At 33.8% G+C, this 15,303-nt stretch overlaps 1 protein-coding gene across 3 annotated transcripts in view; it reads left to right on the forward strand.

Moving 5' to 3' along the window:
• The window catches only part of GRID2 (glutamate ionotropic receptor delta type subunit 2), a 1,445,111-nt gene that overhangs the window by 854,498 nt on the left and 575,310 nt on the right, over positions 1 to 15,303 (forward strand). For all 3 annotated transcript variants that reach the window (XM_077762310.1, XM_077762308.1, XM_077762309.1), the window contains one exon: positions 10,896 to 11,069. In XM_077762310.1, the coding sequence (XP_077618436.1) occupies positions 10,896 to 11,069 (174 nt within the window). The remainder of the gene's footprint in view (positions 1 to 10,895; positions 11,070 to 15,303) is intronic.

Raw genomic sequence — 15,303 nt, forward strand, 5'->3', positions numbered from 1 at the left:
ACTAACACATGATCTTGGAGAATGTTCTGGGGTCCACTTGAGAGAAATAGATTTTCTGCTGCTTTTCAGTGGAATGTCCTGTATATATTTAAGTCCATCCGATTTAATATGTCATTTAAAAGCAATATTTTCTTGTTGATTTTCTATCTGGATGTTCTGTCCATTGATGTAAGTGGGGTGTTAAGAGTTTCTATTATTAGTGTATTGCTCTCAATTTCTTCTATTTATTGTATCTATTGATCCAATTTTATGTTGGGCATATAAATATTCACAAATGTTATATCTTCTTGTTGTAATCACCAGTTTATTATTATGTAATCTCATCCTTGTCTCTATTACAGTTTTTATTTTAAGGTCTATTTTGTCTCATAAATTATTTACCCAGCTTTCTTTTGATTTCCATTTTCATGAAATATCTTATCCCATACCTTCACTTTCATCTGTGTGTGTCCTTACATCTGAGGTGAGCCTCTTATAGGCAGTACAGAGATGGGGTTTATTTTTGTTTTACTCCTTCACTCAATCTATGTCTTTTGATTGGGGAATCTAATTCATTTACATTTAAAGCAGTTATTGAAAAGTGTGTACTTATTGCCATTTTGTTCATTGTTTTCTAGCTGTTTTGTAGTTCCTCTCTATACCTTTCTTCTTTTGCTGTCTTTCCTGGTGATTTGATGGCTTTCTTTAGTGTTATGCTTAGATTTCTCTTTCATTATGTTTTGTATAACTACTATAGGTTTTAGCATTATGATTATCATGAGACTCACATATAACTTCCTATATAGGAAACAGTATACTTTCAGTTGATAGCAAGTTGAGTTTGAACACATTTTTTAAAATTTTATTTTAGAAAGAGAGAAAGAGAAAGCATGAGTAGGTGAGGAGGCAGAAGGAGAGAGATCCCAAGCAGGCCCCATGCTCAGCACAGAGCCCAGTGTGGGGTTCAATCCCAGAACCCTGAAATCACAACCTGAGCCAAAAATCAAGAGTCTGACACTGAACCAACTCAGTCACCCAAACACCCTGAGTTTGAACACATTCTAAAACTACATTTTTACTCTTCTACCACCTTTTATGTTTTCATGTTTATTTTCATCTTTTTTATTCTGTGTATCCCTTAATGATTATAGTATTTTTTAAACTGTATAAATGGAATATTTTTGGTTGTGAGTTGTTGTTGTTGTTTTTTTTCTTTTTTCCTTTTAGTAGTTTGAATATGCCATGCACTCCCTCTGACTTATAAAATTTCTGCTGAAAAATATGCTGATAGCTTTAGGGGGATTCCCTTATATGTAAAAAATTGTTTTCTTCTTAATTGCCTTTTAATATTCTCTATTATCTTTAAATTCTGAAATTTTAATTATAATATACCTTGATGTGGCTGTCTTTGGGTTCCTATTATTTTCCATTCTCTGGACAGCTGGAACTGGATTCTGTTTCCTTTCCCAGGTTAGGGAAGTTTTCAGCCATTATTTCTTAAAATGTGTTTTTTGGCCCCTTTATCACTCTGTTCTCCTGGGACTTTTATAATAAAAATTCTGTTCTGTTTGATGTTGTTTTATAGATCCTTTGAGCTATTTTGTTTTTAATTCATTTTCTTTTTACTGCTGTGACTGGGTAAGTTCCATTGCCTTGTCTTCAAGAGAACTGATTCTTTCTTCTGCTTCATGTAAGCTGATATTGAGCCCTTCCAATGTATTATTCACTTCAATTATTGTATTCTTCAGCTCTATAACTTCTGCTTGGTATTTTCTTAAATTTTCTATCTCTCTTTGAAGTCTCCACTGTTTTCATTCATCTTCTTCTGAGTTTGGTGAGCATCTTCATGATTGTTTTAACTCTATCAGGTAAATTACAAATATCTGTTTCATTAGGTTTTTTTCTTGATTTTTGTGGTATTCTTTTGTTTGGAACATATTCCTCTGTTTCATTTTGCTTGACTATATCTGTTACTATGTATTAGGCAGAACAGTTCTCTTTCACAGTCTTGACTGAGTGTCCTTGTGTAGAAGATGAACCTTCATTCAATCCTGTCCTAGTTTTTCATTGTCTCTACACTTGATCTTAGCCAAAAGGCTGAGAAGCAATTCATTGTCTCAGAAACCTCTGTGACTGTCTGAGCAGAGTCCTAGTTGTTGAGAATGTGCCAGACCCAGCCAATGTTCCAAAGGGAGGTATCTCAGACAGTACCTAGATTTAGGCTGATTGAAAACAAGGTAATCAGTCACCAATTTTTCAAGTAAGCAAATATATACAGCCCTGTAAGACACAGTTATAAACCCTGCTGACCTCCAGACCAGTCCATCTAGAGGTGCTCCTTTACTGATAGTTGCAAAAATTGGGGTTCCAGACAAGTGTATAAGCTCCTTTCTTAAAGTCACTGGCAAGCTATAGTGAGACCAAAGGAGAGCACCAAGATGGCATCCTCCAGCCCTTGTTCTCTCACCTGTGTAGCCTCTAGGTGTGGCAGGCCTGAAGCTTGTCCCTCAGTTTGAAGTTCCAGGACAAGCAAATAGGTTTTCTTCAGAGGAAGCTGTGGTTGTTCCACTCTGCTTTCTATGCTGTGCCCTGGGGATGGTAGCTTGCCAAGAATTATCTCTCTGATTGTTTCAACCCCATGGGGCCCAGAAATGAAAGTTCCCCTGGACACAAGAGCCAGGTGCTCAAGGGGTGTCTCATGTGTTTGCTGGCTTCAGCAGGGGCATGGAGTAGTGTGGAGCTAGGGCATGCCTGCCGGCTTTAGAGGACCACCAGAGGGTGCAGGAATGGGACAAACCTGCCAACACTAGCAAGGTAGAGTGACAGCACAAAAAGGGTACCCATCAGCACCACCCAGAGAGAGGCCAACAGGCCTCTGCCTCTCTGACAGATGCATGAAGATTAGCAAATGAATTTCTTTCATATATATTCTAAGTGTTTTTCAAAATGCTGCTTTTCTATTGGGTCCTGAGGTGAATGACTGTGTGCAAGTCCTCTAAAAATGGAATATCGGTTCCCTACAACCCTTTGGGTCTCCTAGACGTAAGCCCCATTGGTTTTCAAAGCCAGACACTTTGAGGGCTCAACTCTCCAGTGTAGGTTCTAAGGTTTGGGATGCCTGGTGTGGGGCATAAACTCCTTGTTTCTCAAGGAGAAGCTTTGTATTTGTGAGAGCCCTCTCAATTGTGTGTCACCATGCTGGAGGTAGGGTTTTTGGCAAGACCATGTCTCTGACTCTCCTATCTTGATGTGGCCCCACTTATTTTTTGTTGTAGAGGAACTGATCAGCTGGCTTCCAATACTTTTTCAGAAGGGATTGTTCCATATGTAGCTGTTGATTTAGTGTGTCCAAGTGAGAAGACGAATATAAGATATTCCTATGCCACCTATTTATTTATTCATTTATTAACTAATTTAAGCTTAATTGATACACAATATCAACTGTCTAACAGGTTCATGATATAGTGATTCATCAACTTTATACATAATGCTGTGCTCACCACAAGCTTAGCTACCATCTGTTCACTACACAACTCTATTAATATATCATTGGCTATATTTCTTTTGATATGCCTTTTATCCCCTTGACTTATTCCATAACTGGAAGTCTGTACATCACTCTCCCTTCTCACCTATTTTGCCCATACTCCCAACTTCCTCCCTTCTGGCAACCATCAGCTTGTTCTCTATATTTATAGGTTTGATCCTACCTTTGTTTATTTGCTCATTTGTGGTGTTTTTGTTTGTTTGTGTGTTTGTTCGTTTTTAGATTCCACATCTGAGTGAAATCATATGGCCTTTCTCAGTATGACGTATTTTACTTACCAGGATACCCTCTAGGTCCATCCATGTTGTTGCAAATGGCACAATCCCATTCTTTTTTATGGCTGTGTAATATTCTTCTGTGTGTGTGTGTGTGTGTGTGTGTGTCCATTTGTCTACCAATAGATACTTAGATTGCTTCTGAATCTTGTCTATGCCACCGTCTTGAACTTTCTCTGATGGTTCTTTTTAATTCAGTGTAAAGACACTGGAAATGTCTTGCCTGGTTGAGGCCTACCAAACTTCAGGGCTACATGATTTTTCACTGTATTTTTCATGTCAAATGAAGACCTATTTTTCTGAGATCCCCAAAGGTATACATGTGTGAGGTCTGCTTTCTAATAATGTTTTGATATTTTCTAGTTTCCTAATACTTCTCAATTTTCTATCTAGAATGACTAAAAACCAGGATAGAGGGAAGGGCAAAAGAAATCTTAGTAAACGTTCAGGATAACTTTTCAAATTAGATATTTTCATTTGTATTTTTGAGCATGGAATTTGTAGATCTAGTAAATAAAGCAGCTTTCCAAATATTACATAATAATTAAGTGGTGATATTAGGTTTTAAAATAGTTTTTTTTTCCAGTCTAAACCTTTTTTTTCTTTTTCTTCCTTAATAATTCTGCCTATAGATTTTTTTTTAAATTTCTGCTACTCAATTTTAATCTTATGAACACTGTTTATCCCACTAATTTTTGTTTTTAGATTAATTATTTTCTAGATTACTATTTTTTTGAAATAAAAAAATCCTCTTAATTTTGGGAGGGGGTTTTGTTTTGTTTTGTTTTTATCTTATATAACTTATAATGGGGAAGATACCACACAGATTTCCCGGTATAAAACAAGCTGGACTCACTTTACTTGTTTGTATCAATAGAGTTAGCTAAGAAAAAAAGTAATTTATTACCCCCCCCTGTAGAAATAGATTAATTAAACCAATTAGTAGTAGAACCATTAAATGATAATGAACATTCCCTTCTATTCTTTAATAATATTGCATAGGGGATTCCTGAATTATCTTTTTCCCCATATTCAATTTAACGTCTAATAACATATCTGAATCTTAAAAGTGTGAATGCTCTTGGAACACCACTGGTCATCTATCTATTGCTTATGTGTCTATTTGTACTCTGGAAGAAATCACTTCTTCATATCACATAGGAGAACTCTGAGTAGGCTAGGATGTATTTCTTTGGTCATAAATATTACAAAAATAATAATACTTTATATTTTAGTATATATTTCTTAAACATTAGACTCTTTTATCTTATAATTAAATTTTCTTTGATAAAATAATAGAAGGGCAATGCTGTCTTTAAATGGATGTTCAGTAATTTGAATCACTATTTGGCAAATAAAACATCCACACAAAGTGATCTAACCAGCAAATAGTATAATAAATATTAGAAGTATAGAAGACCATAATACTTTCTTCCTCCTTCACAGTTGGATTTTCTACTCTAAGCTGTCATAACTATTTATAACTTCACGTTTGCCATTACTGAAGCATGTGTGTCCTTTTTACTTACAGCCCTTCTTAGTAGTCCTTGAGCAGTGGTGTCATTTCTTTTGGGCATGTCAATACCACTGAGCTTCTGAAAAGTCTGATGTTCACAGCCCATGGTGTATATTTGTTATTATTTTTATCTAAACTAGGTTCACATTCAGAGATCAAGCATGTTTTCTGTATGTATATTCCTAAGAAACACCAGTATCCATATACCTGCAGTCAGCCTTTTTTCAATTGATTCCATTTCATTTTCTCTGAAAAATGCCTTAGGAAACTTGACCCTTACTACTTTACTTCATTTGTGAGTTGTTTATACAAATTTATAATGAATGAATCAAATTTATCCTAGTTTCCATAAAAGAAGAAACATGGGTTTCTCAAATTTTCTAGGAAGTTAAACCCTAAAAGTAACAACCACCACACACACACACACACACACAATTAACAATATGCAAATGCTCATTTGAACATGGAAAACATGAATTTGTCTAGTTTGATTTGTGTAGTTACTATTTTGCTGCTAATTTCAAATGGGCTGCAAACATTTATTTAATCTATTCTATCAATAGCTTTTAAGAGAGGCACTATAAATCAAAGTTGGCATTGTGCATCTTGATACAAATTGATGTACAAACTTGAAAACAGTATATTTTTTCCTTTGCATTAAGTATGTTATAATAATAAGAGCTGAGCTAGCTCATATGGTGTAATCAATCATATGTTAGTAGTTGGTAATGGTATTTATCTTCTCCCTGCAATCAGTGAATCCAGCTCAGAACAGCCTTTCCATATAAGTATTGTCATCCCCTCAGGGTCCTGAAGCAGATGGCCTGGCCCTTTATTTAAGTTTTACAAAAGTTATAAATTCTGATAGAAATATATTCACTGTTTAGAGATGCAAGAAGCATAATACTATAAGCACCATTTATTCTCTGATAATACTGAACCTGATTTCTCCTTTAAATAGTTTAGTTGCTGCAATTGAGCATTGTAATTTAGAAGTTGTTGTTGTTATCATTGTTTAGATTTATAAATTTTATATGTGTAAAGGACATTGTTCATTTTTCCTAGTTTAGTGATTAATTGAACTGCTCACTACCAATCTCTCAAGCAGAAAGTTGCCATTCTGCTGCACTTCCTGCTGGTATATAGCTTACAATTGGTTTTGTTCCATATTTCAACATCATGCTTGTGTAATTATTTCATATTAGTGTTAAACTTTGTGGAAGCATCAAAGGACTGCCTTCACCAAAGCATGAAGAATATTAACATTCTCAAAAAATACAACAAAAAACATTATCTTTTCAAATGCACTACATAGTATACTGATAATAACATAACTAAAATTTGGTTTATTTGCTCATCTTGAAGTTATTAAAGCATCCCAATTTTTACTCTTAAAATTTCAGTTAACTATCAAAAGAAGATAGTTTGGTAAAGTACAGACATTCATTCATTTATTCATTCTTTTTTTTTTTTTAAGCATATTTATTTTTAGAGAGAAGGATAGCATGCAGGCAGGGGAGAAGTAAAGAGAGAGGGAGAGAGAGAATCCCAAGCAGGCTCCATGCTGAAAGCTCAGGGCTGGAACCCATAAATTATGAGATCATGACCTAAGCCGAAATCAGGAGTTGGACATTTAACCAATTGAGCCACCCAGATGCCCCTACTCATTCATTTTTAAATTTATCAGTGTTTAGTGAATATTGACTATGAGTCAGAAACTTTGCTAGATGTTAAGAGATTTTTAAAAATGGGGAAAAAAGAAGGTCCCTTTTCTGAAATAGTTTAATAGTAAATAGATTGGCATCTGTTGTAATGGATTTTGAGTCTTGCCTTCCCTGGAATTCATTAATTTAAATCCAAGTTTATACATTACAAAGATTTGGGAGTGATCCAATTCTCCTAAAAGATTTGTTCTGGAGGAGTACCTGGGTGGCTCAGTCGGTTAAGCGTCCAGCTTCGGCTCAGGTCATGATCTCATGGTTCNCAGGCAGGGGAGAAGTAAAGAGAGAGGGAGAGAGAGAATCCCAAGCAGGCTCCATGCTGAAAGCTCAGGGCTGGAACCCATAAATTATGAGATCATGACCTAAGCCGAAATCAGGAGTTGGACATTTAACCAATTGAGCCACCCAGATGCCCCTACTCATTCATTTTTAAATTTATCAGTGTTTAGTGAATATTGACTATGAGTCAGAAACTTTGCTAGATGTTAAGAGATTTTTAAAAATGGGGAAAAAAGAAGGTCCCTTTTCTGAAATAGTTTAATAGTATATAGATTGACATCTGTTGTAATGGATTTTGAGTCTTGCCTTCCCTGGAATTCATTAATTTAAATCCAAGTTTATACATTACAAAGATTTGGGAGTGATCCAATTCTCCTAAAAGATTTGTTCTGGAGGAGTACCTGGGTGGCTCAGTCGGTTAAGCGTCCAGCTTCGGCTCAGGTCATGATCTCATGGTTCATGGGTTTGAGCCCCGCGTTGGGCTCTGTGCTGAAGGCTAGCTCAGATCCTGGAACCTACTTCAGATTCTGTATCTCCCTCTCTCTTTGACACTCCCCTGCTCACGCTGTCTCTCTCTCTGTCTCTCAGAAATAAATAAAACATTAAAAAATTAAAAAATAAAAGATTCGTTCTGGGAAATGGCTGCTTTTGGATGGAGTCGTGTCCCCAGCAAGTATTTTAGCTTTTCCTCTTTCTTCTCTCTTATTGTTTACCCTGTATTAAACTATCACAGCAAAGTGAATAAGAATATTTCTTCAATACATTTACTTGAATCTTAGTAATTTTTTTTTATTATCTAAGTAAATTATTTGGGGCTGGGGGAAAACTGTATGCTTTGTTCCTAAAGAAGCATAGACAAAATTTAAGTACAACAAAACATATTTTTAAATTTTATTGCAATATTATTATTTCATAAATATACTCATATAAAGAATAGAAAAAGGATAATTTTATTATTCACTTTCTCTGAATTCTTTACAATTCAGAATATTTCTGTATGTCTTTACAGAGAATTAGTATAATTTGGCTCCCCTGGAGGCTTGGGAGAGTGAGTATTTGAACTGGTTCTTCAACATGGATACTTTTTAAAATCTGATGGCTTAAACATTTTTTAAGTCCAGGGTATTAGAACAACATAGATTCTAACATATTATACAATAGTTTCATAATTTAATATGGAAGTTTACTTTTTTTTTCATTTAAAAAGATCTCTTAATAGATTAAGTATTCATTTGACTTTCGCTGTTTACATAACATTGCACATGTCACTCTTGAAATGCACCTTTTGAAATGTAGAAGTAAAGTTCTGTAAATATAAAATAGCTACCTAATTAAGTTTTCGTATCACTATCACACTATTTTTGAGATCAGGTGTCAAAACTAAAACTGCAAGTGAATTTTTTGAGACAGACTGTTAACTTCATTTAGAATGGCAGATTCTTTCCTCCCAGAAAATTACTTCCCTTTCCCTTCACAAATAATAATAGGCAAAATATATTCAACTTAAATTGACATTTCCTCAGATATAGTTTAGTCACTTAGACACCTGATAACTTCAGCTTTCGAAACCTGTAAAAGGTAATCATTCCTTTTTGGGGGCTTGAAAATATTCCTCTTAAAGACTTTGGCTCCTGATAGATTCCTTTATTATTCCTTATAGAATCATCAGGCTGTTAAATGCTAGAATAATATATCTTTATAGTTTTAATTCCTATCATTCAGGAATGTTAATCTAAATAATTCCTGTAAGGAGATTTGAATTTCTTGTATAATTACTTTAGAGAGTGTCTTTTGATGACATTTATAAATTTATACCATGAATAAAGAATATTTTGAATGAAGACTTTGGAATTTCTCCAGTTCTTTACCTATAAAGTAAGAATAATAGTATCTGAACCAGAATGTAGTTTTTAGCAGAAAATGAAAGAACAGATAACGTACTTAGTATTTTGTCGAATATCTAGTGGAGAGTTAATGTATGTTTTTATACTATTGTGCTGATTTGTACTTCCTGATGGTTGGAGCAGGTAGAAATGGTGCTGTTTGACAAAATGTTGATAAATCTTAGTATTACTTAAAAAAAAAAGGACCACATATATAACAAAACTTAGTTAATAATATGAGAAAAGTGGTAGGTAGAACCTCTCACTACCTTTTAAATGAATTCCTGTCTGTACGACATGGAATTTAAAAAATGTGAAGATAGTGAATAGCAATATTAATTAATTTTAAAAAATTCTAGTTAAATTTCAGGCTAAAAATAGAGTTGATAAGACACTGCTTAATTCTGCTTTGTGAGTAGATGATAGATAATTAAAGCTGACCTGCTTTCTGCCAGATAGTGTTTCTGATGGCTAGTGAAATTATGTAAACTAAAGGAAAAAAGATGGGATCTTAAATGAGAAAAAAATCATTTTTCATGGTACATTAACGATTAAATGACCAGAAATCCAGGATATTATGCTGGATACAGCTGATGGCAGGTGTGATTTTATTTTCAGAAAATCTATATTTTGTAAAGATCAAAAATAAAGAATGAGTTTTCAAGCTAATATATGCTTTAAGAATAGCATGTAATTAATCTAGAAATGGAAAAAGACAATTTAAACCTGTAAATAGTATTTTTCTTTTTCATTATTCTGTAATAATTCTTTGAATCCAAACTGAGAAGTGCTCACTGCAGTCCAGTATTTATCTTTTGTCAAGTGGACACTGTGAAGCACAAACTGCTTTAGTAAAGACTGTCTTAAAACTAAAAATCATTCTGATCACTTGTATTCTGACTAAATCCAATTAGAATAGATGTTATATTATAAAAATATTATTTCATGCTTATTACTTCTACATCCATGATTGAACCAAGTCTTAAAATTTAAGTCTGGAGTTAGGAAGTGGGGGGAGAAGATAATGGAAAATATGTCCTTCAAGTTTAGCAAATACTCATATGTAAAATAACATCAATTTGGAAAAAGAACATTGGGTATTTTTTTTTTTCATTTACCTATCCTGGTTCACATTGTATTAATACAAAATGTTTCATTTTTTGGAACAGTTTGTTTAATCTGTTCTTTACAGAAATGTACGAGTTAACACCAGTACTTCTAAGAAATAATTAGGGAACATTTTTTTTAATGTCCCCTCTCTCTAATTGCCCCATTTTTCATTGCTTGGAACAATATATATTATGCTTACATTGCAACTCATTTCTGGGTACTCAAAATACCTTGAAATCCACTAATTTTATGACCTTTTTCAATGTTTAAATAAATATGTTTCTGAAGTGTTCAATACAATATATTACAAAATTCCTAAATAAGTATATTTAATCAATTTCTTCATTTAAAATTATTTAAGCATTAATGTATATAATTTAAAGCACAAACAACACCTTCAAATGAGTTGATCATTTTAATGAACATGTATTGCTGTTTTCATCTGGATGTGTACTAAGCACTTAGCAAATGCATTACTGTAATGAATTTCTTGGTGTTTACAGATAACAGTGCTTTAATAGTTTTGTGTTTCTGTTACTGTATTATAGCATTTCTAATCCTTCCATTTCTTATCTTATCTTACAGGAAATAAATGATGTGGATGTTCAGGAACTTGTAAGAAGGTCAATTGGAAGGTTAACAATCATTCGGCAGACATTTCCAGTCCCCCAGAATATAAGTCAACGATGTTTCCGTGGCAACCATCGAATATCTTCAACGTTGTGTGATCCAAAGGATCCATTTGCTCAGAATATGGAGGTATATTCTAAGTATTTCTCTCAAGGTGCTTTGTTGGCCAGTCGTAGAGAGAGCTCTCTGAGTTGTATTAGATTTAGAATTATACATGTTAACTTTTTCCTATCTATTCTTTTCCTTTGGAAATTTACTAAGTCTGATGCAAGGGTACAAAGAATTTGTGTCTTTAATCTTTTTGACCTCATTATAGCAAAATATCTACTTGTTTTAAAAAATTAAATACATAAAAGTTATTTCCTTCTCAGCAAGTAGATCCATGACATTCACCATGTTAGAATTTGTGAGTGATATCCCTTAATGCCAGATTCCAAATTATTAAGCTAATAAATTTGCTTGTTTTTTTTTTCTGGTAAAACAAGGGCATAGAAATGTATTTTTCAAAGAATACTCTCTAGTTTCAAGACATTCACCAAAAAACTGTTTAGAAATGCAAAAGAGTCTGTAGTGCTATATAGTCCTATCCAAACCAGAAAGGATATGGCTGAAACCTTTGCTATTCCAAATATAACAAAGAATTTGAGGGTAAATAAATAAAAACTCTGAGCAACAAAATAGAGAACATCAAGTCCCTGCAGTTTACTCATAAGGATGTCCCTTAACTACTCACCCAGAGCCCATCTTCTTTTTCTTAAGGAAAATGCTATCAGATTTTGTTTTATTTAGTTTTATTTCCTTTGCACTGGAAATCTTAATATGTCCATTTGAACAGGGTGTAAAAAAAAAAAAAAAAGCAGACACATCGACAATAGTAGGAAGCCATAAGGAGTACTTTCTAGCAAGGCAAGAAACAGGAAAAATAAATCGATAAGATATGCTAATTCAAATATCCTATCAATGTAGACTTGTCTTATAAAAACAACTCTGTGTCATAAAACAGTTCCTAAGGGTATAATTGTAGTATACTGCTAGAGTAACAACATGTAAACAATAACTCTGAGACATGAACAAAAATTAAAGTAATGGTCAATTTCAGAAGTCAGAAAAATATGTTTTAGTAAACTATTCCTTCACCATGTTTACTATCAAAAATGTTTTAGTGCTTAGAGATACTCAGTTTGAACATTTTAGAAATATGACTCTATGAAAACTAGTTCATCCCAACACTACTAGATAAATAAGGTGATTTTGTAAAATGACCCCGTCTTTTAAAAGCCATCTCCATACTTTTTCTATCTTTGGTCACCTTTGGATTTTCTTTTTTAGATGAATTACTATTGATCCAATCATTTCTTCATGCTTAACAGTCAGCCACTCTAGGGGCGCCTGGGTGGCTTAGTCGGTTAAGCGTCCGACTTTCGCTTAGGTCATGATCTCGCGGTTCGTGGGTTCGAGCCCCGCATCGGGCTCTGTGCTGACTGCCAGCTCAGAGCCTGGAGCCTGTTTCAGTCTGTGACTCCCTCTCTCTCTGACCCTCCCCTGCTCACGCTGGCTCTCTCTCTCCTAGAAATAAAAAAAAACATTAAAAAAAAAAAAAAAAGTCAGCCACTCTAAGGAGCAGCTATATTTACAAGGTAGCTAGCTCCAGGAGCATTGCCCACAGAACTCTGTGTTCCCAACTAAGCTTTAGGCTTTTTTAGAATAGGTCTCCTCCAGGACCTGGTATCATAAAATCCCATTAAGGGCACACCTATCTTTATTTCCTCCATCATGCCTACCACACTGCTTTGCTTCTTCATGAATATTTGTGGATTTGAATGTAATTAAGGAGATGGCAGTGGTTAAACTAAGCCACTCTAAAGCCTAAACAAAACATGTTTAACTTTTATTGCCGGCCTTACAGATATGCTTATAATGACTAATCTTTTCATACTACTTGGTCATGACTATGACTGATATGAAAATGATAGAATCCTAAATGGGAAAAAAAAACATAGAATTTTGATTAAGACATTTTGAAATATTAAAGGCTTCCCCTGTCAAAGGAAATGGCAGGAAATGTACAAATGGGAAAAGTAGAAAGTAATGCCACAGTATTTTTTTTTTTCAAAATTTTATTTAAACTCTAATTAGTTAACATATAGTGTAATATTGGTTTCGGGAGCTTAATTTAGCGACTCATCACTTACATGTACTCAAAAGTACCCAGTGCTCATCATAACAAGTGAGTGTCTTAGTGCCCATCCCCCATCCCACTACCCACTTCTAGCCCGTCCCCACCCTCTTCCCTCCATCAATGCTCACTTTGTTCACTATTGTGAAATATCTTTTATGTTTCTTTCCCTCTCTCTCGCTACTTCCTCCCCTTTCCATATGTTTATTTGTTTTGTTTCTTAAATTCCACATATGAGTGAAATAATATGGTATTTGTCTTTCTCTGACTGACTTCACTTAGGATAGTACACCCTAGTTCCATCCACATCACTGCAAATGACAAGATTTCATTCTTTTTGATGGCTGAATAGTATTCTATTGAATATATATACACCAAATCATCTCTATCCACTCATCAGTCGATGAACACTGAGGCCTATCTGTAGTTTGGCTATTGTTGATAATGCTGCTATAAACATGAGATTCCGTGTACCCCCCTTTGAGTCAGGAATTTTGTATCTTTTTGAGTAAATACATAGTAATGAAATTGCTGGGTCATAGGATATTTCTATTTTTATTGTTTTGAGGAAATTCCAAACTGTTTTCCAGGGTGTCTACACCAGTTTGCATTCCCACCAGCGGACTACACAGTATTTTAAAGCACATTCACCTAAAAGCACAATCTGCCTGATTCAATCAATGGGTTTCTTGAAATCAGAGAGTGAATATTTTATTTGTTTATTTATTTATTCATCTTCATACCCTCAGACAGATATGATAAATTAGGGATGTACAGGAAACACCACGCCTCTTATTCCCACCTTCGTCTTACTCCCGTCAAGCCCACAGATGGAAGAAAATAAGAAAATTACTTATTTGACAGAATAGCTAATGTAAAAAAGAAAAAATTGACAGAATCTTTTATATGTGAAAATTTATATAATTAAGAATCTAAATGTAGGGCTGTTGAATTTAAGATGTTCCAGTAAAAGCAGAGCATTTGATATACAGGCTCACCTTGGTGAAAATTTTATCTAACTGAAGTTAAAGGAAACAATAAAAATTATTTATATGCATTAAAAATTTGGGAATGGGAGTTTCCTTCAGAGAAGTAACCCTCTCAACTTGGAGCTCATAAAATAATTGCAGGTAAATATGACCACAGACAGATTTTTATCTTATCAACTGGGTACTATTAAAAATAGTAAAATAAAGGTATGACAATATGACTCAAGTGAGCTATAAAAATAGAGACCCAACTGTAAAATAGAAACCCAAACTATAAAATCACATTAATCAGTATAACAGGGGAAAGGAGTACAGTGGCCTGTGTAGAGATCTTTGGGCTGTTACTTAATTTAATGTACATAGAAAGAGAAGGTTTAGAAAGAACAAAATCCAAGTTTTCCAAATGTTTAAATTAGTGCCAGAAAGACTAAAATGTAGGATGAATTGAAGTTGCAAAATAAATGTTTAAGGAAACGTTTAGCTCTAGAAACAAAGTTTTTAGCAATCTATGAAGCAAGAAGAAAGTGAGCCATTCACTGCTTGGTGAAACTGATGTTATCTTGGCTGCTAATGGAAAGAAAATAGGAAAGTTCAAAGTTTTTTTTGCTTCTGTCATCTCCATCTAATAAAAATTGTTTTCAAATTAGAAAAGTTTGAATGAAAGTTGTTGTTTTTTGTTTTGTTTTTTGTTTTTTTCCTAAAGTAAGGTTTAGAAAGAGCAGGGATGGTAAGAATATACCTTCCTGTTTTAAAACGAAGCTTAACTAATATTTTTTTTTTAGAATAGTAAAGAAAGTGATAAATACAATCACAATATTATAATTCAGATATACTAGAAAAATACTTGATTAGAAGAGCCAAGTACGTGACACTGGTATATTCTTCCAAATTTTGAAAAGAAGGAAAAAGGATTCTGACAGAGTGTAGTATACTAAAAGCTGATATTTGGATAAACTGTAGGATGTATTATAAAGTGTATTACTTGGGGTACTTCATATGTGACCATAGGACTCTCTTAAGAACAAGCACTCCCAAGCCAAATTCTGTTTACTAATCTTGTAGATTGAGAGAATTTTATAAATCTATTTATTCTATGTTGATTTTATGTTGTGTTTGACAGTTTTTAAGGAAAATTTTTGGAAAACATTAAATTCTTATAGGAAAGTGTTAAAAAGTCTAGATAGAGTGATGTCACTCA

Source organism: Crocuta crocuta, unplaced genomic scaffold, assembly GCF_008692635.1.
Source record: "Crocuta crocuta isolate KB4526 unplaced genomic scaffold, BGI_CrCroc_1.0 scaffold83, whole genome shotgun sequence".
NCBI classification, from domain to species: Eukaryota; Metazoa; Chordata; class Mammalia; order Carnivora; family Hyaenidae; genus Crocuta; species Crocuta crocuta.